Raw genomic sequence first — 24,659 nt, 5'->3', positions numbered from 1 at the left:
GTTTATATACAGTTCCAAGATGGTTACTCATTGTTTTTATGCTCCAGCATTGTTCTGTCTCTAAGTGATGGTCCTATCAATTGCATCCAGACATGACTAAGCATGCCTGTGGCTGCTGTTCCTTGCAGTAAGCAACTCAGTGAGTCCCAGCATGTCTATAGCAGATGCTCCTTATAGGTATCCACACTTCTCATAGGAGCCTGCTGCATGTGATTTTAGTACCCCTGTGATGAAGGCACTGCTCCTTTTCAAAACTCTTCACCTCTGCTTAGATCATTCCCATTGGTCTCTAAAGTTGATTAGAAAATGTATGTGTAGGGCTGGAGGGCAGAGGTGGTGGGAGGGGAACCAAGGGCTTAGGTTTTAGTCTCTGTCTTTTTCCTTCCCTTTCAGGTCCTGAGGACTCCCTTTTCTACTTTATGAATTTGCCAAAAGCAAGAGTAATATTCCCTCTCTCTCGGCATTTAAACCAAAGGAGATTAATCATGTGAACCTGTGAAGTTCTTGTTGGAGGAGGAATGGTAAACCAATAGTCTCAGCAGAGTTGTAGTCCATCTTCTTGTCCCCAGCCTCTTGCTATTGTGGTACCATAAGAGCTTGCAGTGAAGCCAAGAGAGAAACCACGTAAGAGGGGGGGTTTGGTCAAAATGTTTGAGTTCCTCTAAAATTCCTATGTTGAAATTTAACTCCTAATGTGATATAGTACGAGGAGATGGTGTCACAGGAGAGTGGGGAGCTGAAGCGCCAAATTTTGGTTCTCGTGTCCCAACAAAAGAAATTTTAAAGTCAGACATGAAAACTCAAGCAAGAGAATTGTATTGAGTGAAAATGAAGCAAAGAATGCACTCAAGACTCTCTGAACAAATAATGACAAAGGAAACAATGTTGCTTCCAAACTTATTCCTGTTTGATGTTTGCCAGATGTTGGTTCCATCTTCTGCAGTCATTGCCAATCAGATGTTTAATGCCTCTTTCACACTGGGTGGGAGAGGTTTTGACTCTAGTTGGTCCTCTCTGGAACTGTCATGGTGTTTAACCTATTCAGGGGGTCTCATCTATAAGTCAATTCTACATCCCAGCCCTCCCCATTGCTTTCCAGGTGGGTGTTATGATGCTGAGGATTGAAGGGCTGCTTCTTCTCAGGCCCAATTTGCTTTTAAAATAAAGTTCAGCCTCTGAGGGTGCTGGGTCAATAATCTGGCAGACTTTATCTGCCTGCACTATTCATGAAATTTCTTTTCTGAAATACATTGAGAAACTTATGGCCATAAATCCTAACTTTACAATGACCCCAATAAGCACTATCAGGATTTAGCCCCATTGATTTTGCCTTCTTGACATATTTCTTAATTGGCTCCCTTTGTTTCCATATGTTTATTCTCAGGGTTAGTGCACCTGTTGTTGTTCTCTGAGTTATTAGATTGTTCATTAAAGACATTTCAATGAAACCCCAGGACCCTGTTATGTTTTTGGTTCACAATTCACTGCTCATTTCTAATCATTACCTAACAGAGGACTCTAGGTAAGTGATTCCAACGCTTCAGGTAAAGCCCTCATTGAAGGAAAAAGTTCCCTTATAAAGGGCTGAAAAGAACAGCCTCCTTTCCTTCCACCATGTGAGGATACAGTGAGCAGGGATTGTCTATGAAGAAGCAGGCTCTCATCAGACACCAAATCTAGTAGTGCTTCATCTTGGATTTCTCAGCCTCTAGAATTGTGTGAAATAAATTTCTGTTGTTTATAAGCTGCCCCAGTCTATGAAATTTTCTTATAGCAGCACAGACTAAAACAATGATATTCTAATGGTGAAGTAAAATATATTTATAATTCTTGCCCCTAACATGTTTGCCAGCTTTTTGTTTGTGTCAGTTTTTAATGTTTCTATAGAATTGGAAAATTGTCAGTCAGAATGACCCCAGGTCACTTTTTCTTTGGTCATCAGAAAGTTAAATATAATTGCTTTGCCATATCTATTAGTTAGCAAGGAGAGGGTGATGAGGTTAGTGGATAATCTACTTTATACCCTGACAAGTGTAGGATTAGCTGTTGTGGCTTACTCCTTTATTAGCATCAGATTCTGGGTAATTGCTATTCTATTTCCAAAGAACTTCTCTATCTGCCTTTACAATATCACCCCTTTCAAGGAAGTTCTTAGTGGAGGAAATAAAGAATTCAAAAGTGGCCAAGTATGGTGTTACACTACTATAATCCCAGCTACTCAGAAGGATGAGGCGGAGGATTTCAAGTTTGAGGCCAGCCTGGGTAACTTAGTGAGACCCTTTCTCAAAATAAAAAAAGATTTGGGGATGTCTTTTGTTAGTTATAGTTCTCCTGAGTTCAACCCCTAGTGCCACCTAAAAAATAAAAAATAAAAAAATCCAGATGTGGGAAGATAAACATGTATACTTTCAAGGGTGCATGAAACCTTTAAAGTATGTTAGGAAGCACTGAGAGACTAATAAATAGTCTGCCAGATTGTCTCTCTCCTGCTTAAAGCCATTCAATGTCTCCCCATTGCCAGCATAGCCTTGAATCATGTTAATTTCCAGTCATATCAAGTCCAACAAAAGACAACTATTCAAACAAATAGTGGTATATCTATTTAAAAAAATGATTATATCATTACTTAAAACTGTATTATAAAAAATGTTTAATGACATAGAAAATTATCAATATATTAAGTGGGGGTTAATAACAGTATAAATAATACAATTTATGCATTATCATGTCAAAGCACACCGAAATCTTAATGAGTAGTTTGAAGAAAGGAATTTTGAGTTTTTTCCCTTTTTGTGCTTTCTCAAAATTTCAGCATTTAATAGGTGTCACTTTTGTAATTCTAAGTAAAATCAATATTTTTTTTTAAAGGAAGGTGTTAAGCATGACTGACTAGTTGTTTAGAACTCATAGTATGTCTGCATTTGTGGAATCATCACATGTTGAGAGGTTTATTCTCAACTTTTAAGTTTAGAAACAAAATTTGACTACTGCACTGAAAAACTGATAAAAAGTGTTAAGATTGGATCCCTGCTCTCAACTCCAATTACTGTTTGTAAGGTCCTTGCTTAGCATCTGGATGGCCATCTTAAGTGACAGCCTCCATCTTAAGAAAAAGTTTCCGGTGCTTCTGAGAAAAGCTCACCATTCCCTCATACCAAACCAACCCTTCACCACCTGCATTCTTTCCTGCCCAAGGGCGTATCACCACTCCTTCATACCAACCCCACTCTTAACCACTTGCATTAGGACCTGCTCTGCTCTAATCCCTGAGTCTGCACCATTAAGTCAAGGAACCCTAGCATGTATAGCCTCTCTCCATCTATGGAGAGATGGCCTTTATTTGTCAGCTGTGTGTGTCTCTGCCTGGTGTCCGTCTTTCATTTCTCATTTGCCTGGCTCCAGGTTTCTCATTTTCCTTTCACTGTTGTCTATAGTCTTATTTGTCTGTACAATAGATTCCCTCAAATCTAATTACTTCTTCAAATAATTTAACTTTTCTAAGGTTTTCAAAGCAAAGCATGAAATTCTCAAAGAATGCATATACTAGCTGTGTAGGGAAGAACAGCATTTTAATTTGCATTTGAATTTTTTTTCTAGTAACCATGATAAGTTCACATACTTTTTACTTAGTCTATTTTATTTGGCTGTAACTTTTCCAGAAAGCAAATTCCTTTTGAGTGAGAGAAAGAAGCAGGGATCTGGGAAAACTTTAGAAGTTAGGAACAAGGTTCTGCTGCAGGAGCTTTCTAAATGGTCTCTTCATTTCCCCTTCTGAACCCTATCCAATCAGCTCTTCCCATGGGAACCAAAATGATCACTTAGAAACTTTTATCAGATCATGTCTTTCTCCTGATGAAACCACCGGATTTTGTGGCTCCCAATCCTTTTTTTCTTTTTGGAACTGGGGGTCGAACCCAGGGCTTTGCGAATGCAAGGCAGATGCTTTGTCACTGAGCTACATCCCAGCCCTCCCCATTGCTTTCCTGGTGGGTGTTATGATGCTGAGGATTGAAGGGCTGCTTCTCCCCAGGCCCAAGTTGCTTTTAAAATAAAATTCAGCACCTGTGGTAGGTGTTATGATGCTGAGGATTGAAGGGCTGCTTCTCCCCAGGCCCAAGTTGCTTTTAAAATAAAGTTCAGCCTCTGTAATGATGGATAAGGCTGTTATACAACCCCTTTCACTCCTGAGTAGCCACGTGGGTCTCCCCTTTGTTTCACAAATATCCCACTTTGTTTCCTCTTCAGAGCTCTTTTCTCAGAGCATCACACACTTGTTTCTTCAGAGTTTAGCTCAAACACCACCTTCTATGACACGATTTCCACTCCTCCCCATCCCATTAATCCTGTTTTATTTTCCTAGAGCACCTATCACAGCCTGAAATCTTCATCATTTGTTGGTTCACACGTCCAGGCTAGAACGTCAGCTCCGACGGATGCAACCTTTTTTCTCCAATGGCCCCGTTATTAGTGGAACCAAGGCGATCTATCCTGCAGGCTCTCTGTGCCCTCTTTTGTGGTGAGGGGACTAACTAGTTAAATGCTGCGAGCACGCTGAAGTACAGCCAGCCAGCCACAAAGCCACATTCTTAAAGAAGCCAGCACTTCCTAGCAAAGGCATTTCTAGAAGCTCCAGGGGAGGAGGTCTGAGTAGGGAATCAAGGAGCCAGAGGTGGAGGAGTGGAGAAGGTATTGGGTGCAGCGCAGTCTTCCTAAGCTCCGGAGCATTGAAGGCCTTAATGGTGCCGTACAGGAGAGGCGGATATTGAAAGAGTTTCTTTTTCGTTCTTCTGAGACAAGGAACTGATTTGAGAAAAAGGAGAAGAAACCAGAAAAGAGAAACCAGACACCTATATGCCCCGCAGCTCTGGGGCGGACTCTAGGGAAAACCCTTAAGAAACGACTCCAGTCGCTTCAAGTGCCACCCGCTGCAGACGGGTGGACGGATTGGAAAGCGCTCAAATAGATTTCAAAGCACTAAATGTACCTGACACCTTTCCCTGAAGTTTAATTAAAAATAAAACAACAACAACAACAAAAAAAAAACCCTCAAAAAAATTTTTTAAAAGTCTACATTTATGGAGAAGACGGTCAGGAGTCAAGTCCCGAGATTCCCGCCCCTCCGGCCTCTCAGGCCAGGCCTCTGGTTGGGCGGAGCCTGTCCGCTGACGCCGCCGGGGCGGAACTGCGCAGGCGTCGCGCGGGCTCGCGGGAGGCGTCGCGCGGCGGCCAGTTCGCGTGGGAGCGGGGCGCCTAGGCCCCTGGGCTGCAGGTCGCTGGGAACGGAAGCCGCCGCGGGACGGCGAGGAAGCCAGGATGGCGACCCCAAGCAGGAAAACAGCGAATCCGAGCCCCCTGGCTTCCAAGAGGGCTTTCCCGAGAGATCCTTCCTCGGAGGTCCCGAGCAAGAGAAAGAATTTGGCCCCGCCACCGTCGTCGCTGCTGCAGTCGTCCGGGCCTTTTGTGGAGGGCTCTATAGTCCGCATCGCGATGGAGAACTTCCTGTGAGTGGCCCTGAGGCCGCGCCGCGGCAGGGCAGGCCAGGTGGCCCGCAAGCCGGGGCGGGGAGGGGGGCGTGTGGGTGTGTACCTGGCCTGAGTGACCCGGAATTCGAGCCAGGCTCCTCTGGAGGGTTACTCTCCTAGGCCGTGGAGACTGACGTGTTGGGATGTGTCTTGTGTGTTGTTTTATTCATTCCGCCAACGTTTTTTCGAAGGCGTCGTATGGCAGTCAGTAGATATTAAGTGACTAGGTCTCTGCCTGCTGGGAGTCGCGATCTAAAGAGGACTTAGTCTGCAATTGTCAAAAGTATTGCCCTGGGAATTCAGAGGCAACAATTATATCAGAGTCACAGTGATGTGTGGCAGATTTTTTGAAGTATAGGCATTAGCACGGTGGACAGAGTAGATAAGATGGTAATGGTTGTGCTGGATGGGGGTTGAGAGTGTACCAAAAAATAAAACCTTACCCAGTTGCTGTACTTTCCTATAGACCCTTGACTCCTCCAAATCCAGCTCTCTTCCTTGGATCCTCATCTCTTCTTTTAGACAACTAGTTATCATTTTAGAACCTAAATATGTTGTAACAAAAATATCATGTATCTAGCGCGTTACAGTTCATTTTTAAGGCCTTTTTGTTGTTGTTGTTTTCTTTTTCTTTTTTTTAAACAAGCTTACCCATAATGGCATAGAGTCACAGATTGTTGTAACAATACCACCATTTTTTCCCCCAAGCACTTATTTGCCAGGTACAGAACTAGGTGTTCTATTGATTCATTGCTATTTATTTCTCCCTAACTATATCTTACAATCTTATCTGAGTTAAACGTGGAGAGGTTAATTTTGCCCAGGTTTACATACCTAATAAGGAGCTGAATTGCTGTTTGAATCCAGATCACATAAATGTAGTCAAGTAGGTAGAATCCATAATAATATGTATCAGGATGCTATGTGGTCACAAAGGATGTAGTGGTTAATTTCATCCACAACTGTGAGAAAGAGCTTTGTAAAGAAAATATGAAAATCTTTAAATGAAGGAAAGAGCATTACCGGTAGAAGGAACTGGTTGAAAAAAAGTTTGGAATACTTTAGGAAGTGTCAAGTATTTCAGTATGACAAGGATGTGAGTGAATATGTATGTAGATAAAGATAAGCAATCAATGAGTCTCTGTATTTTTACCATGCTAAGAAATTTCTCTTGTAGACAGTCCAGATGTGTTTTAAGCAGGGTATGGTGTAGTTTCTGTTAATCTGGTAGCAATATGAAGCATGATTTATTTAGAAAGGATACAAGATTGGAGGCAACAAGACTTTTTCAATCTAAAGGCAAGAGATAAGAGTTTGAACATAGTAGTAACTGAGCTAAAAGGAAGAGATTGGCAGGATCTGGCTACACATTGTGAGGAAAAGGAAGGTGGAGAGAGGAGTGCAGTCTTTCCCAAAGTCCCTACCTTGTCTTACTAGTGTGGTGCAATTCAGAAAAGGGAGCAGTGTTCGAACAAATAATACATACCTCTTAGGTCCTGTGACTTAAAGTTTCTGTGGGATGTCTAAGAGAACTCACAAAATTATGAACAGGTCAAAGATTTGGGAATCATGCCTCTAGATAATTGGTTGAGATTACAAAGATTTTTGAGATTGACCAAAACAAAATATAAATTAGAGGAATAGAAGACTTTACATTACTGGTGAAAGATCTTAGGCTGAAAAGGAACTATTCAGGGAGTTAAAGTGAGAACTATGGGAGATTGTTACTCGGAGGAGCTAAGGCAAAAGAATGTTTCATCTGCCACATTGAAGTCACACAACAGGATTGAAAAGAGCCCATTGCACTTAACAATTAGGAAGTCCTTGACCATTTGATGAAGCATTGGAAAAGAAAGCAGAAGAATGAATGAGGAATGAGGAAGTAAAGGTTGGATTCAAAGTGAAAGAAAACTGCTTGTAAGGTACAGAGCTAGGTGAGATTTTGTTTATTTTAATGATGAGAAGGCTTTGAATTTTAGGAGTGAAGTAGGAAGAGGTAGGCTGAGAGAATTAGTAAAGGAGTAGAAGGGATAGACATAGAGAACTCAAGTGACCTGGAAAGAGTAGAGAGAGGTTCCTATGAGTGAACCAAGACCAATGGAAGTGGGAATAGAAGGAGAGATATCTAGGTTGAAGAAATAGAGTACAAAGTCTTAGAGGAGGAAGCATAAGCTTGTCAAACAACTGAAGAATTACATTATAGGTAGAATTTAGAAGTCTTAGTAGAGACTAGAAAAAAGTGGAAAGATGAAGCAAGGACTAAATTACAAAGGGTCCTTTGTTCCTTTAATTTTTTTTAACAAGTGACATATTTGCATGTCTTCCAACAAGACCTAATGATTGAGTGATTGGGAGGTGGGGACAAGTGTGGGTAGAAGCCAGAAATGAAAGAATGAAAGGTGATGTAACACAAATGCCTAGGTTTTTGTTACAGAAATGAGGTAAATGATGAAACTGTTTACTAAGTGACCACAAGAGTGGTTTGGGATGGGAAAGATAATGTGTTAAGTTTAAGGTGATTTTTATGGGACATCCAAATTGAGTTACTGAGGAGGAAATTTCATATTTAAGCCATCTGGGCTGACATTCCAAAAGTAAATGCTATGAAGAATACTTATATGAAATGCTAATAACAAAGTCTGTTGAATGAGGAGAGAGTGGGCCTTTGACAACAGGAGGATATCAGAGAAAAGGAGATTCCCAAGAGAGTCAAGAATTTTTTTTTTTTTTTCTTGAAGTACTAGGGATTGAACCCTGGGAATACACATGCTAGGCAAGTTCTCCACCACTGAGCTACATTCCTAACCTTTTGTTAAAGATTTTCATTTTCTTTTTTATATTTAGTTATTTATTTATTTTTGGTATCAAGGATTGAACCCAGGGGCACTGAACCACATCCCCAGACCTTTTTTTTTGTATTTTATTTAGAGACAGGGTCTCACTGAGTTGCTAAGTGCCTTGCTGAGTTGCTGAGGCTGGCTTTGAACTCGCAATCCTCCTACTTCAGCTTCTTGAGTCGCTGTGATTAAAGATTTTATTTTGAGACAGGGTCTGACTGTTGCCAGAGTTGGCTGATGATCCTGCCTCAGTCTCTCCAGTAGCTGAGGAGCTGAGATTACAAGCAAGCCTCACTGCACCTGGCTCAGAAGAATGAATTTTAAAAGTGCAGAAGTTTTGTTTTGTTTTTGGCAAGTTACTTACTTGTAATATCTCTCTATTGTAGACTAGAAATTCTCAAGCTTTTCCCTGTTGTTTTTATTGTTAAATATCAGTTGTATCACTATTTTAGTATGATATTTGCACAGAGATTTCACAGCAGGGAATTCAGCTATTAAAAGAATGGGGCTTTTATGTGATAAGAGAAGTTCTATGTTGAAAATTTCCTGAATGTCTGAAGTTGCCAAACTCTGTTATTTTAATTATAATAAGGTTTCATCTAAGACCCAGCTGCTAACAAAACAAAGCATCTGAAAAGACAAAGTAGATGCTATACTGAGGTATGGGGTTAGAAAGCATTAAAACAGAAATGTTGCTCAATTACGTTACTTATATACTTGACAAATTAGTAGCAAGCTAAGCATTTTTTCTTGGGGAATTAGTTGGAAGCTATATCTGAGAGATAGCTGAAATATTGTAGGCAAAAGATATTTATTTATTCAAAGACAAGTTAGAAAATGTTGGAGTCAAAGTTTACTTCACATTTTGCCAAAGCTGGCAACTCCTAAGGATTAGATACTACTGCAAGTAGAGACTTTATGATATGAGAGAATATTACAAACATGCTTGGTGGTAAAGCATTCTTGCTTTCTCCCATAGGAATAAAGATTATTCAAACATAGATTCTTTGGTAAATCTTATGGGAGCATATTTAAAAATAAATGTTATTTTTAAAAATTTGACAAGTCATTGGGTTGATGTATCTTTTTACCTTTTTAATTTAAATAGAAATAATTTGGTTGAGTTTATTTCAAAATTAAAATATAGTAAGTAGCCATTAAGCATTTTAATTCAAGAGAAATATAAATATAAAATTATAAAATCCATATCCTCTCATAAAATTTGTGTAAAAGTTATTTGTACAGCTAGGCACCATGATAGCTTACCAAGGCCTTAAGCAACCTAGGGAGGCAGGCCCTGTCTTAAATTTTAAAAAGGGGGATGAGGTGTGGGGGGTTGAAGATGTGGTTCAGTAGTTAAAAGCCCCTGGATTCAATCCCTGGTAGCCCCCCCTCCCCCCAAAATAATTTCTTTAGTAGCTTTGATATAGTTACCATGAATTGTAATTATTTTGAAAAGGATGAATTATATTATCCTTTAACTTTTTTGGAAATATTTTGGGAGGTAAGTACCAAGGATTAAACCCAGGGGTATTCTAACATTGAACTACATCCACAGCCCTTCCTTCCTTCCTTCCTTCCTTCCTTCCTTCCTTCCTTCCTTCCTTCCTTTTTTGTAGAGGGTGGACATGCTGAAGATTGAATTCTGGGGGCACTCAACTATTGAGCCACATCCCCATTAGAGACAGGGTCTCACTGAGTTGCTCATTGCCTCACTTTTGCTGAGGCTGGCTTTAAACTTGGGATCCTCTTTCCTCAGCCTCCCGAGCTGCTGAGATTATAGGCATGTGCCACTGCCTGGCCCTTTCTATTTTTTATTTTGAGCTAGGATCTTAATAAGTTGTGGAGATTGGTATTGAACCTAGCAATCCCTTCCTCCTCAGCTTCCCAAGTCACTGGGATCAATAGACGTATGCTACCATGCCCAGTGATAATAGGCCTATTTTTGAAAAGACATAAGTAATCTTAGGTTTGCAGAGAAGTTCTTATTTTGATATGCATTATCACCTTTTCATTTCTTCTACTGATTTTTCCCTCTATTAAAAATCCTATAAGACTGGAGTATCGCTTAGTGGTAGGGTATTTAGTAGCATATGGGAGGCCATGGTTTGATCCCTAACATTCCCCTTAAACAAACAAACAAAAAGCCATATAAATTGCATCAAATTTGTAAGGATACCTTTTTTTTTTTTTTTTTTTTAGTGAATTTGAGGAAGGTTGTGGGGACAAGTGCATGGAGTACTGCATACGTGACATGTTAAGGGCATCTGAGTGGCAGGCCACTCCCCTTGTGCTAGGCACATGAGCTGTAGTCTGCTTACCTGATAATGAGGCCATGTGTTGCAGTCCCTGTGCTTACTCCACAACCCACTCCTCTATTGGTTGCTGCAAGGACAGTTAGGAGAAATTGCATTGGTGGCTGCCTGTAATCTGCTTAGCTCCTACCTGATTATATATATATAGTAACTGCGCAATAAAATCAGACCTGCTTCCTGCTTGGTCTCTGGAGGTCTTGATTATCATCGACTCCGAAGCCACACTCTCCTCTACCCTGTTCTCACTGAATGAGAGAGAACCCACGCAGAAGGTCTTAGATAATGATAATATAAAGCAAGAAAAAAGAGCTTTTGAGCCAGGCATGGTGGTATGTGTACCCTTGTAATCCCAGCTTCTTGGGAGGCTGAGGCAGGAGGATTAGAAGTTCAAGACCAGCCTGGGCAACTTACTAAAATAAAATTTAAATGGCTGAGAATGTAGCTCAGTGTAGAGCACTTGTCTAACGTGTGAAGTTCTGGGTTCAGTCCCCAGTCCTGTCCTGCCTCCCCCGAAGTGCTTTTTTTTCTTTTGGTACTGGGGATTTAACCCAGCAACACTTTACCACTGACCTACATTCCCAGCTCTTTTTTTCTTTTGAGGCGGGGTCTCACTAAGTTGCTTAGGGCTTCAATAAGTTGCTGAGGACTGGCCTGGAATTTGTGATCTTCCTGCCTTAGCCTCCTGAGTTTGTGGGATTACAGGCAAATGCCACCATGTTTGGACCCACAGTGCTTTTTTAAAGAAAATATTTTTTTCTCCTCTTACCCTGCTTCAAATTTTTACCCTTTTATAATACAGAACATATGATATCTGTGAAGTAACTCCTGGACCTCACTTGAATATGATTATTGGAGCCAATGGAACAGGGAAGTCAAGCATCGTGTGTGCCATTTGCCTTGGATTAGCTGGCAAACCTGCTTTCATGGGACGGGCAGATAAGGTAAGTAACTTTGATTACATTTTTTTTTCTTTCCACTTTTTATTATTATAGTTATATTCCCATATGGTGGGATTTGTTGTTACATTTTTTTTTTTACATACATGTAAATAACATTTTAGGAAAATTCAATTCATTAGTTATTTTTAGAAACACATCAATTTCTACTTCTCAGTTTCTTAAATATAGCAAATTTGTAGTGTTTGAATATAATGAATGAATTTGGCAGGTGGAGAAGGTAGGAGATTATCATTTATAGAAGTGTATTATACCATATATTTAGAGAATTCTCCAAGTACCTACTAATTGAAGTCCTAGATATGTAATATGTTATTTTTTTAAATGGATTGCCAGACCAAGGGCAGAAACAAAACAGTGTGAATCTGAAGACATAAGCAAGTTCTGAATAGTTTCTCCCAGGGGCATTTGCTGATACCTTGTACATTAAAGCCTTGTTTTGAATTGTTTTGTACAGGTTTAGGGCATCTTAAAGGTAGAGAATGACTAGAAGATAAAACCTAGTAGTGCTATGTGTTAAATTTAACAACAATACTATAGAATTGAACAGGGGATTTACTTACTCCTCATTGTTAGATCTAGAGTTGGGGAAAAAAAGGAGGTCTTCCTAAAACTTCATAATCACATGTTTGGGGCCAGAGTTTGTATTACTTATATGACCTAAAGATCATAAATTTTGATAGTTTAAGGTGGTGTGAATTAGTAATATCTATAGGCACCTGGCAGGAACCAATCTAAATCTTTTAAAGAAAAATAACATTTGGGGTTACTGTTGTAGTTCTGTGGTAGAGCACTTGCCTAGCATGTGTGAGGCACTGGATTCAAATCTCAGCACCACATATAAATAAATAAAATAAAGGTCTGTTGTTGACAACAACAACAAAAGAAAGAACATTTAATCCAGAATTTTAACAAAGTTTCAAGAAATCCATTGATACCTGAAAATTACAAAGCCTAGGAGAATATGAGTAAAATAAGTTAAAAAAAAAAAAAAACCAGACTGTACAACCAGACTTACAAAGCTTGCAGATATATAATATAAACTAAGTGTATTTAATTTGAGGAAATAAAATAAGTTTACGAGTACAACAAATAAGTGACAAAAAGATCAGTTCAATTCGAAAAATAATCAAATAGAGCTTAAAGAAGTGAAAAGTTTGTTAATGAAGGAGAGGAACTTGGTAGAAAGATAAAGCAGCAAAGAAGACATATTTGAGAAGAGAATTTGTGTACTCAGGTGTTTGAAAAAGTTTCTGAAAATGTAATAGAGAGATAAAAAGAATATATAACCAAGGTTAAGTGGGTAAAGGAAGATAGTCAGGTGTATATCTAATTACAGTTCCAAGGGGAGTTAGTAAACTAAGGAAGAGGTAATATTCAAAGAATGACTAGGAAATTTCCAGAAATGTTGGAAACCTTGAGTCTTCACATTCAAGAAGCCTAATAAATCCTACACAGAAAAAAATGAAAGAAATCCATAAGTGCATATATTATAATGAATTTCAGAATACAGAATTTAAGTAGTACTTTTCCTAGAATGTGAGCAGGAAAAAAATGAACAAAATCTGAGCTCCTCACTAAAGAAAGAAAAATTGAGCTTCCCTAATCCAGAAATCCAAAATCCAAATTATGTAATGCCAAAATGAAGAATTCTTCACCATTACCTTTGCTGAAAGCATGAAATTATGAAAAATATTGTCTTAGCCAGGCATGGTAATATATGCCTATAATCCCAGCTCCTGGAGATGGAGAGGGATGACAGAAGAGGACCTCAGGTTCAAGGCCTGCCTCTGCAACTTAGTGAGACCCCATCTCAAAATAAAAGATAAAAAGTGCCGGGGATGTAGCTTAGTAGAGTACCCCTGGACTCAATCCCCAGTACTTCAAAAAATATGTACACATACCAGTCTAAAATTACTTTTAGACTATGTGTATTAAGTGTATGTAAAACAATGAATTTTGTGTTTAGACTTGGGTCCCATCCTCACAATATCTTCATTATTTATATGCCAGTACTCTTAAAAATAAAAAATAAAAAGAATAAAAATCTGAAACACTTTTGGTCCCAGATATTTTGGGTAAGGAATACTGAACCTGTAGATAAAATGCATAATATATTATGGCCAAAGTGAATTTCATTTGGGAAAAATGAATATATGTTTTAAAATAGAACTGCATGATCATCTCAGTACAGATGGAAAAAAGTATTCAGTTAAATTCCACAGTAACTTGTGATTAAAACTAATAAGGAATAAAGGGAACTTGCTTAATTTCATAAAAGATTATGAAAATATGTAGCAAGCTCAAGAACAAGTTGAGGTTATCTACTTTGACTACTATTAACATTGTATTGACAGTTATGGGCAGAATAGTAACATAAACAAAAGATAGAGAATTGAAAAAAAAAAAACCCTATCATTCTAAGATTTTATGTATGAATGTTTGCCTAAAAATCAAAAAAGATCTCTAAGCAAGACTGAATTAAAGTGGAAATTTATCAGGATTGCTAAATATAAGATTAGACCAAAATCAGTTTTATTTCTGTACAATAACAATGAACAAAAAATGCAGTTAAGATACATATCATTTATTAAATACTAGCAATAAGTTGCACAGAAATAAGTTGATTGAAGTCATATAAGACCTATGTGCAGAGACTAGGGGTGTAGTTCAGCAGTAAAATTCTTGTGTAGCATGCACTAGACCCTGGGTTTGATCCCAAGCACTACTAAAAAAAAACTTATGTGCAGAAATTATAAAATTTTATTTAAAATCATTGAAGTTTTGAGTAAATGGAGAGATATTTTGTATGTTATTTTTATAAAAATGTCTTTCTTCACATTGATCTGTATATTTTAATATTATTCCAGTAAAAATCCCAGGATTCTATATAGCAAATTAAAGGTAGGCTTGAATTTGATATAGAGTGATACAAAAGAGTATCACTAATGTAATCTTAAAGAAACAGGAGAAAGTGGGAAACTTGCCCTACCAGATAGAAGGATTTAATATGAAGTTAGAAAAATTAAGACATGTGGGATTGGTATCATAATGTATAACAAAATGTTGATATCCAGACTGTATAATAAGGAAATAATAACTTGGAATATAAATAGGCAGGAAAAAACCAGGCCTGGTGGTACACACCTGTAATTCCAGTGGCTCAGCAGGAGGATTGTAAGTTCAAGGCCTGTCTAAGCAATGAAAGGAGACCCTCAGCAATTTAACAACACCCCATTTCAAAGTGAAAAAAGAAATGGCCTGGGGATGTATAAAGCACCCTTGGGTTCAATCCCCAGAAATCTTTTGAGAATTTAGTTGTAAAATTTATTTTTAAAGCTTGAAATGTACATGATATTAAAAGTTTTATAGCTAGACTTAATATAGGGTTACCAGATTGAAGAAAATACTCCTTAAGATTATAAATAAGCTCATCCAAAATGTTTTCAATGTTATATTGAAGGCATTTATGAAGTGGAAAATATATTTTCATTATTAATAATTAGCTTTGTAACCTTGAACAATGGTCTGAACAGTTTTTCTTTAAAGGAGTTGAAGTAGTTAATCCCCAAAGATCAATAGTTAATTGTACAAGGACCAATTTTTATGAATATTGATGTATAGTTTCTTAGTTACCAGATCATGAGTTAGATTTTTGCCTGTCTCATGGTCTGTTAGATTATATTCCAAGCAGCGTACATTTTGCATGAATTTGTCTATGATAATTTTTATAAATATTCTGTATTTTTGTCATAAAGAAACTACATCTCATCCTTGGGTTGGTGGGATTTTTAGTGGAAGTGGTGGATACAGTATTTCTAGACACACATTGCAGCCCTTGGGATATTCATAGATTTAGTAATTAGGGAAAGCTTAAGCTCTTAGCAAAAATATTTTGATATTGTATTTTTGTTTGAATTCTAGTATAAAATTTTACACAAGCAATGCTATAATAAAAACTGCTTCCTAATTTTTTCCTTCTCATTTGTACTAAGTATTTTAATTGTTGCAAGCTAATGTAACAGTTAGCTACTACAAAGATACCATTGTTTTCCCTGTCTTTGAGGAATTTTAAAAAGTTAAAATAACCTGGTCAAGATCATAAAACTTGTATGTAGTAGAGTTGGGATTTGAATCTAGATGTGAATGTTAAAGTCAGTACTCTTAATACAAAAATCAATCTGTAACTAAGCAATAAGTACTAAAAGTAATAGAAAATAGAGCTTGCAAATAATAATCTTTTAACAGTGGTAATAACAGTGATGAGGATTATAACCATAACATTAACATTTACCAAGCCCTTACCATATTCTGCTATGCTAATAAGCATTTACACTTAATTCTTAGGAGCCACTCCTTTTACATATGATGGAATTGAGACCCAGAAGGATGAAAAGGCCCAGAGAATACATACAGCTTAATGATTAAGATCCAATCTGAGGTTTTTAGGCCCAGGGTCTTTTTTCATGCTTATGCTCATAGTCGCATGGAAACTAGCTCCACTGTCTCTTTTACTATGTAATTATATTGCTCCTTTTTAAATGATGGCTCAGTGAGAATTACCATAATTAATAACAGCTAATATTAGAGTGACTTAACATTTAATCTGTGCAACTCTGCAGAAGTCTTCAGTATCAGGTTTAGTATAGGGCTTTGTGGTTGTATTATAGCACCTATTTTATCACCAGCCTTTTAAAATCTTCTGAGAGTGTTTAGTACAGTGGCTAAGGACACAGGCCCTAGAGCTAGGTTACCCAGATTCAGAACCATTTTTCTGACACTTACTGGCTTTGTCACAAGCTATGTAAGAATCTAACTACCTGGCACATAGAAGTTCCATCGATTTTAGCTGTTCTTATTTGTGGGAGGGAATAGAGAGGAACCTAGATTTGAGAAGAATGCCTTTAGAAAGTGGTGGGAATAGACATTCAAGTAATTGTTGAAGTAAATCTTGATTTGACAAATATGATTTTCCAAGTTTCTGTTACCATGGGACTGTCATCATACAACTAATTTTTTTCTTTTTTACACATTAGGTTGGGTTTTTTGTGAAGAGAGGATGTTCAAAAGGCATGGTTGAAATTGAATTGTAAGTGTTACAAGCCCTAATACCACCTTTTTTCTGAATAATTTCTTAATTTCTATTTGTGCTTTCCTGATGACTTTGGAAAGAAGAACTGATAGAACATTATGGCATAAATATTGAAAGTAATATTTGAAGAGAACTTGATGTAAACTAAATTTTTTAAATGCAGCTTTTAAAACTTTAATCATAAGAATTTTATTTTGGAAAAATTCTCAAGGACATTTCTGTATACCACTGCTAAATTTTCATTAAGAAGTTCATGGGCTGTGGTTGTAGCTAAGTGGTAGAGCACTTGCCTAGCATGTGTAAGGCTCTGGATTCTATCCTCAGTACCACATAACAATTAATTAATTAATTAATTAATTAAAGATATTGTGTCCATCTACAACTAAAAATATTTTTTAAAAAAAGGAGTTGCTGCTATGCCTACCTGTAATCACAGAAACTTGGGCAGCTGAGGCGGGAGGATTGCGAGTTCAGAGCCAGTCTCAGCAGCTGCAAGATGCTAATAAGCAACTTAGTGAGACCCTGTCTATGGTTCAGTGGTTTAGGGCCCTGAGTTTAATCCCCAGTACCAAAAACAAACAAAAAAGAAGTTGCTATATTTCATCTGTTAGCTTTTGCCAATTTTAAAATAGGTAGTTTTTAAAAATGCAAAGTATGTAACATTGAGAATGAAAGCCTTCTTGCTATAATTCTACTATTGAAATACAATATAATTCTACTATAGTTTGATGAATTTCATATGTAATGAATACTCAACATTTCTGTTATCATTTTTCATCCCCTATCAAGATATTGATAATTTATCACAATATTCTTTTCGTTTGAGCCTGCATATTCTCAATTGTTATCTCCTTCTCGGGAGCTATTTCTGATAGATCAGAATTGTGATTAAATCAAGGGGACAATCCTTGTACATGATTTTGTCTTTTTGATACATTATTTAGATGATTTTAAAGGATGTTTTGGAGTATTTTTGGAAAGTTTTGTAACTTTTGAGCTTAAAAACTTTTAAAGGTACATCTGAAGGCCTTATCATTTTTACAGAATATAAGGAAATAATATTTGCCTAAAATTGTTGGAAAATTTTTATTTATTACAGATGAGAAATAGACATAGGAAGTAAAAAAAAAAAGTAAAACAAAAAATTATACCCACCTTACTAAAAAAAAGACTATTTTATATAAAACCAAGACCTGAATAGAAAAGCAGATTATTGTTCTAGAAACATAAGATTAATGTTATCATTAATATATTAGTTGTTCTCCAAATTACTGAGTATGTTTGATAGAATTCCAGCAAGAGTCTCAACAGGTAAGTTTACAAGTTGCAAGTTAATTCTAAATTTCATCTTGAGAAATAAGTGTGCCAGCAAACCCAAGAATTTGAAAAAGCAGAATTGTGAATAAGACTTTTATGTACTGGATATTAAAGTATACTGTAATACTGTTGATGTAGAACTGTATGGTACTGATATAAAAGTTTAGAGGAACAAATGGAGAAACCAAGAAAAGATGTAAATGTATATGAGAATTTAACTTATTGTAACTGTACCTGTTTTAGTGTAAGGTATTATGAGAAATAGGAAAAAATAAATTGTTTTTGATCCTCTCACATTTAATACAACATAACACTCACCTGACAGCACATGTCTTACACCAGATGTATGGGTGTTTTTCTCTATACTCTGCAATTCAGTTTAGGTCTGATACTAACTAGAGTTGGTGCAGAGTCCAAAGGTTAAGGGCTCAGTTCCTCAAGATTGCACCATCAGAGGCCATTTGCAAATTTCATTTTGTGACCTGCATTTCTGACAACAAGCTATAAATTGGGGTTCTCATGTTTCCTTCCTTGGGTTCAGTTATTTGCTAAGTCAGCTCAAAGAATTTAGGTTTACCAATTTATTATAAAAGATTCTACAGAGGATACAAATGAATGAACAACCAAATAAAGAGAGATAGGACAAGGTCTGGAAGAGACATGAAAGCTTTTGTCCTCATAGAATTGAAGTGTACCACCCTTTTTGCACACCCTGATGCTTTCTAAACTTCATAACTTGGGGATTCTTTTTTGTTGTTGTTGGAGGATTCATCACTTAGGCATGACTGATTATTAACTCAATCTCAGCCTTCCTTCCCCTTCCCAGAGGGTATGTGTGGGGTGGTACTGAAAGTACTAGTCTTTTAATAATAGTTTGGTCTTTTTGGTGACCAGCCCCTATTCAAGAAGCCACAAGAGTTACCTCCTTAGATCAAAAGGCACTCCTATTACCCAGGAAATTCCAAGGGATTAGGAGTTCTGTGCCCAGAATGGAGGCAGAGGCCAAATATGTATTTTTAAATATATTACTGTATCACAGGTATAAATCATTAAAATTGAATTGGGAAAGTTGGCTATTAATTTTTTAACTGAATTAAGAACTTTGTCTAATATCAGACATGTAGATAAAATCTAGGTATATTAAATATCAAGTGAAAAATTATCTAATTTAGAAAATAATAGAAATACAGAATATTTTTTAAACATTAGGAATGGGGAAGTCCTTTTTAACCAGAACAAGAATTCCAGTAGTCAATAAAAGTCAAATAGGAAATTTAGGCTGTTTAAAAGCCAGTTAAAAATAGTGATACCTTAGTTAAGCAATAAATGGGTGAAAATATTTTTAGCACAAAAATAGTACAGGTTTTAAAATTACTGAAATATCAATGCCTCACACAAATGAGTAAAAATTTGTAAGCAACCTAATGTAAAAATGAGCAAAGAAATTGCACACAAAATTAAAATAAATGGCCCATAAGTATAAAATAGCTTAGGAAAATTTAAAAATAAACCCCAGTAATATAAAAGTATAAGGAAATGGATGCTGTCATGCCCTGTTAATGGAAGTATAATTTGTATACTCTTTTTGGCCATATCTTCAGTATTTAGAATACATAGTATTCTAGTATTCTAAATGTATAGTATTCTAAAAGCAGGTAGTCTTTTACCTGGTTGTTCTGTTGAGCAAATATCTGTTCTAGAGAGTGTTTTCTCATTTGCACAAAATGAGATTTATCCAGTCTTAACAAATTATAAACAACCCAAGTCAGCTGATGATGGCTAAACTTATACTAAATAAAATTATAGAATTTATAAAGTTTAGAGGAGTTGGTGCTGAGGGTTCAGGAAAAGCCCATTGAGACTGTTTCTGAGCTGAGAAAAGAGAAAAAAGAGCCAACCATAAGAACATCTGTTGGAGGCAGAAAGAAGTTTCTGCAAAGCATCTAAAGTGAGATTGAGTTTGTTGTTTTTGAGGAACAGAAGAATGGAGTGTGCTGGAGTATAAACGAGGTATTTGTTATAGGATTTTGGAGAATACCCTTTACTTGATGTAGAATACTCCCTTCTGGTCCTGATTTGGTATGATTTTAATTATGAATAGCTAGTGAATTTTATCAATATCTGTTGAATTGATCATATTATTTTTGTTGATAAGTAAATTTTCTTCTTTTCACTCAGTTTAGCATGCTTAAAATAATGATTGTAACATTTTGATGCATTGCTAGATTTGGTTTTCTAATTTTTAGGATTTTTGCATCTTTATTTTGCTTGTGAAAGATATTTGTATGAATATTTGGTTAAACTTACCAATAAAATCATTTGGGGCTTTTTGGTTTTTTCCCCCCCTATTGATTTTAATTTTTTTCTACTTACTGATTGGTTTATTTAATAGTAATGAGATTATTTAGTTTTTCTGTTTTTTTCTTGAATCATTGCACTTATTTATAGTGTTTGATGATTTTTCTTTTTTATTAGTTAAAATTTTTTTATCTGAATAATATACTGTGAGTTTATTGTGTGTCTCTTTTCTTTTACATAACATACATAATTTTTTAGTCTTCTGTAGTTGTGTTGACCTCCTTCATTTATGTGTCTTCCATATTTGAAATATCAATTTATTGATTTTACTAATCCTCTCCTGGGAACTATTTTTTTTGCATTGTTTCTGTCTTATATCATGATTTTTTTATTCATTAATTTGTATTCTTACCTTTAAACTTTCCTTTAGTTTCTTTAAATTTTGTTTTTAGTTTTTTAAAATTTACTGTCAGTTTTTTTAATTTATTTTTTTCAATTTCTTGAAATGGATATGTACTGTACTAATATTCAGTTTTTTGTTTTCCCTAATATAAACAGTTAATATTAAAATTTTTCCTCTTAGTATTACTTTAACTCCATCTCCCACATTTAGGTATATGGTATTTTCTTATTTTTCAATTCTAAACATTTTTCCATGAGTTTGTATTTAGTTGTTTCTAATTCTAATATACTGATTTTCTTTTTTTAGTATTGATTTTCACATTATTGATGTGTGGTAAAATGTGAATAGTTTTTATGTTGCTGTGCTTTGAAATTTGGTAATTTTGTAGTGTTATTCATTGGTTGAAAGAGAATTGTCTTATACCTGAAGTTGTATTTGTTCATAATTCAAATTTGTTAAATACTATCTTGATTTTAAAACTCAAGACATTATTGTTATTTTACATAATTGTACTATCAGTGTTTATTTAAAATCCCAGATCTTTGTTTGCCTTGCTTTTAATTCCTTGTTGTATTTCTGATCTTCCCTCTGACATCACCTTCTTCCCTTTAAAAAACACATCCTTTAAAATTCACATTAATTAGAGTTTTCTAGTGGAGTGCCCAGTTTTTATTTAAAAATTATGCTATTTTGCTTTAAATCTTGAAAGATGTATTTGCTAGATATAAAGTTCTACATTGACAGGTTTTATTCTAAGCATGTTCCAAGTACAATGCCATTGTTTTCCAATGTGGATCTAATCTGAAGTCTCTTTGTTAGTGATCGCTCTTTTTCTTGAGATGCTTTAAAATACTGTGAGTTTATTGTGTGTCTCTTTTCTTATACATATTTTTGTTGTTTTATAGTTTCACATCATATTTAGGTGTAGGTTTGTTTTTTATGCGTTCTTTGGTATTTGAAGATTTTTTGAGGGGGTAGTGAATATTGAACCAAGCAAGGGACACTTTACCACTATATTCCTAGACCTTTTTATTTATTTACTTATTTATTTGTTTGTTTATTTATTTATTTACTTTTAAACTTAAGAATGTTTTATTACCTGACTGTAAGTGGTTTATTATATTTTTTCCATTTGAGGCCGAACCTGTATGTCCCATGGATACTGGGATGCATATGACAAGATGGTTTCTTAGTATATACAAGGGTCTGAGGGAACCTGCTTTTCTTTGTTAACCCCACACAGTGAACTAATGTTAAAAATGATACCTCAGAAGAAGTTGTTCCTGCCTTTGGGGTATAACTTTAAGAGTTAAAGTTCTTCTCATCCTATGAATCCCTGAAAATTCATTTTAAATCAACAAAGAACTATTTACCAGGAAGGGCAATGTAAAAATAAACTTTTCCGCACAGTGGTATCTTCCACAAAGAATTGGCCAGAGCTTTTCCTTGTTTTGGTAGCAACTTGAATATATGCGACAGACAGTTAAGCAACAGCTCAATTAAGACAAAAGGAAATAGAGATTAACAAACACGTGCCTTTAAGTAAGTGAATCTAAAAAAAAAATGACTTTGCTTTGAGGAACTTGACTCTTATTTTGGTTGACTGAATTATTTTCTACCTTACACGTCGCCTTATTTTGTCTTTTTTTTTATTATTAGTTGTTCAAAACATTACATAGCTCTTGACATATCATATTTCATACATTTGATTCAAGTGGGTTATGAAATCCCCATTTTTCCCCCATATACAGATTGCAGAATCACATCGGTTACACATCCACGTTTTTACATACTAGTGTCTGTTGTTTTCTGCTGTCTTTCCTATCCTCTGCTATCTCCCTCCCATTCCCTCCCCTCCCATCTTCTCTCTCTACCCCATCTACTGTACTTCATTTCTCTCCCTTGTTTTTTTTTCCCCCTTTCCCTTCAGCTCCTCTTATATGTAATTTTGTATAACAATGAGGGTCTCCTTCCATTTCCATGCAATTTCCCTTCTCTCTCCCTTTCCCTCCCACCTCGTCCCTGTTTAATGTTAATCTTCTTCTCATGCTCTTCCTCCCTGCTATGTTCTTAGTTGCTCTCCTTATATCAAAGATGACATTTGGCTTTTGTTTTTTAGGGATTGGCTAGCTTCACTTAGCATAATCTGCTCTAGTGCCATCCATTTCCCTGCAAATGCCATGATTTTGTCATTTTTTAGTGCTGAGTACTACTCCATTGTGTATAAATACCACATTTTTTTTTATCCATTCATCTATTGAAGGGCATCTAGGTTGGTTCCACAGTCTAGATATTGTGAATTGTCCTGCTATGAACATCGATGTAGCAGTATCCCTATAGTACACTCTTTTAAGGTCTTTAGGGAATAGTCCAAGAAGGGGAATAGCTGGGTCAAATGGTGGTTCCATTCCCAGCTTTCCAAGGAATCTCCATACTGCTTTCCAAATTGGCTGCACCAATTTTCAGTCCCACCAGCAATCTACAAGTGTACCCTTTTCCCCACATCCTTGCCAGCACTTGTTGTTGTTTGACTTCATAATGGCTGCCAATCTTACTGGAGTGAGATGGTATCTTAGGGTAGTTTTGATTTGCATTTCCCTGACTGCTAGAGATGGTGAGCATTTTTTCATGTACTTGTTGATTGATTGTATATCCTCCTCTGAGAAGTGTCTGTTCAGGTCCTTGGCCCATTTGTTGATTGGGCTATTTGTTATCTTATTGTCTAATTTTTTGAGTTTTTTGTATACTCTGGATATTAGGGCTTTATCTGAAGTGTGAGGGGTAAAAATTTGTTCCCATGATGTAGGCTCCCTGTTTATCTCTCTTATTGTTTCTCTTGCTGAGAAAAAAACTTTTTAGTTTAAGTAAGTCCCATTTGTTGATTCTTGTTATTAACTCTTGTGCTATGGGTACCTATTAAGAAATTTGGAGCCCGACCCCACAATATGTAGATCGGAGCCAACTTTTTCTTCTGTCAGGCGCAGAGTCTCTGATTTGATATCAAGCTCCTTGATCCATTTTGAGTTAACTTTTGTGCATGGCGAGAGAAAGGGATTCAGTTTCATTTTGTTGTATATGGATTTCCAGTTTTCCCAGCACCATTTGTTGAAGATGCTATCCTTCCTCCATTGCATGCTTTTAGCCCCTTTATCAAATATAAGATAGTTGTAACTTTGTGGATTGGTCTCTGTGTCCTCTATTCTGTACCATTGGTCCACCCTCCTGTTTTGGTACCAGTACCATGCTGTTTTTGTTACTATTGCTCTGTAGTATAATTTTAAATCTGGTATCGCTATACCGCCTGATTCACACTTCCTGCTTAGAATTGCTTTTGCTATTCTGGATCTTTTATTTTTCCATATGAATTTCATGATTGCTTTATCTATTTCTACAAGAAATGCTGTTGGGATTTTGATTGGCATTGCATTAAACCTATAGAGAACTTTTGGTAATATCGCCATTTTGATGATGTTAGTTCTGCCTATCCATGAACAGGGTATATTTTTCCATCTTCTAAGATCTTCTTCTATTTCTCTCTTTAGGGTTTTGTAGTTTTCATTATATAAGTCTTTCACCTCTTTTGTTAGGTTGATTCCCAAGTATTTTTTTTTTTTTGAGGATATTGTGAATGGGGTGTTTTTCCTCATTTCCATTTCAGAAGTTTTGTCGCTAATATACAGAAATGTCTTTGATTTATGCGTGTTGATTTTATATCCTGCCACTTTGCTGAATTCATTTATTAGCTCTAGTAGTTTCTTTGTAGACCCTTTGGGTCTTCTAGGTATAGAATCATGTCATCCGCAAATAGTGATAATTTAAGTTCTTCTTTTCCTGTTTTTATGCCTTTAATTTCTTTTGTCTGTCTAATTGCTCTGGCCAGTGTTTCGAGAACTATATTGAATAGAAGTGGTGATAGAGA

The 24,659-nt window shown here is 36.2% G+C and overlaps 1 protein-coding gene across 1 annotated transcript in view; it reads left to right on the top strand.

Annotated features, from left to right (window-relative positions):
- The first annotated feature begins 5,211 nt into the window (after window positions 1-5,211).
- Smc5 (structural maintenance of chromosomes 5) overlaps window positions 5,212-24,659 on the top strand; it is an 86,524-nt gene continuing 67,076 nt past the window's right edge. The window contains exons 1-3 of the mRNA XM_026389249.2: window positions 5,212-5,501; window positions 11,474-11,615; window positions 16,667-16,719. Of these exons, the coding sequence (XP_026245034.1) occupies window positions 5,314-5,501; window positions 11,474-11,615; window positions 16,667-16,719 (383 nt within the window). The 5' untranslated portion in view covers window positions 5,212-5,313. The remainder of the gene's footprint in view (window positions 5,502-11,473; window positions 11,616-16,666; window positions 16,720-24,659) is intronic.

Source organism: Urocitellus parryii, chromosome 4, assembly GCF_045843805.1.
Source record: "Urocitellus parryii isolate mUroPar1 chromosome 4, mUroPar1.hap1, whole genome shotgun sequence".
In the NCBI taxonomy this organism is placed as follows: domain Eukaryota; kingdom Metazoa; phylum Chordata; class Mammalia; order Rodentia; family Sciuridae; genus Urocitellus; species Urocitellus parryii.
Note: the sequence above shows the minus strand (reverse complement) of the source record. Positions and strands in the feature narration are given on the sequence as shown.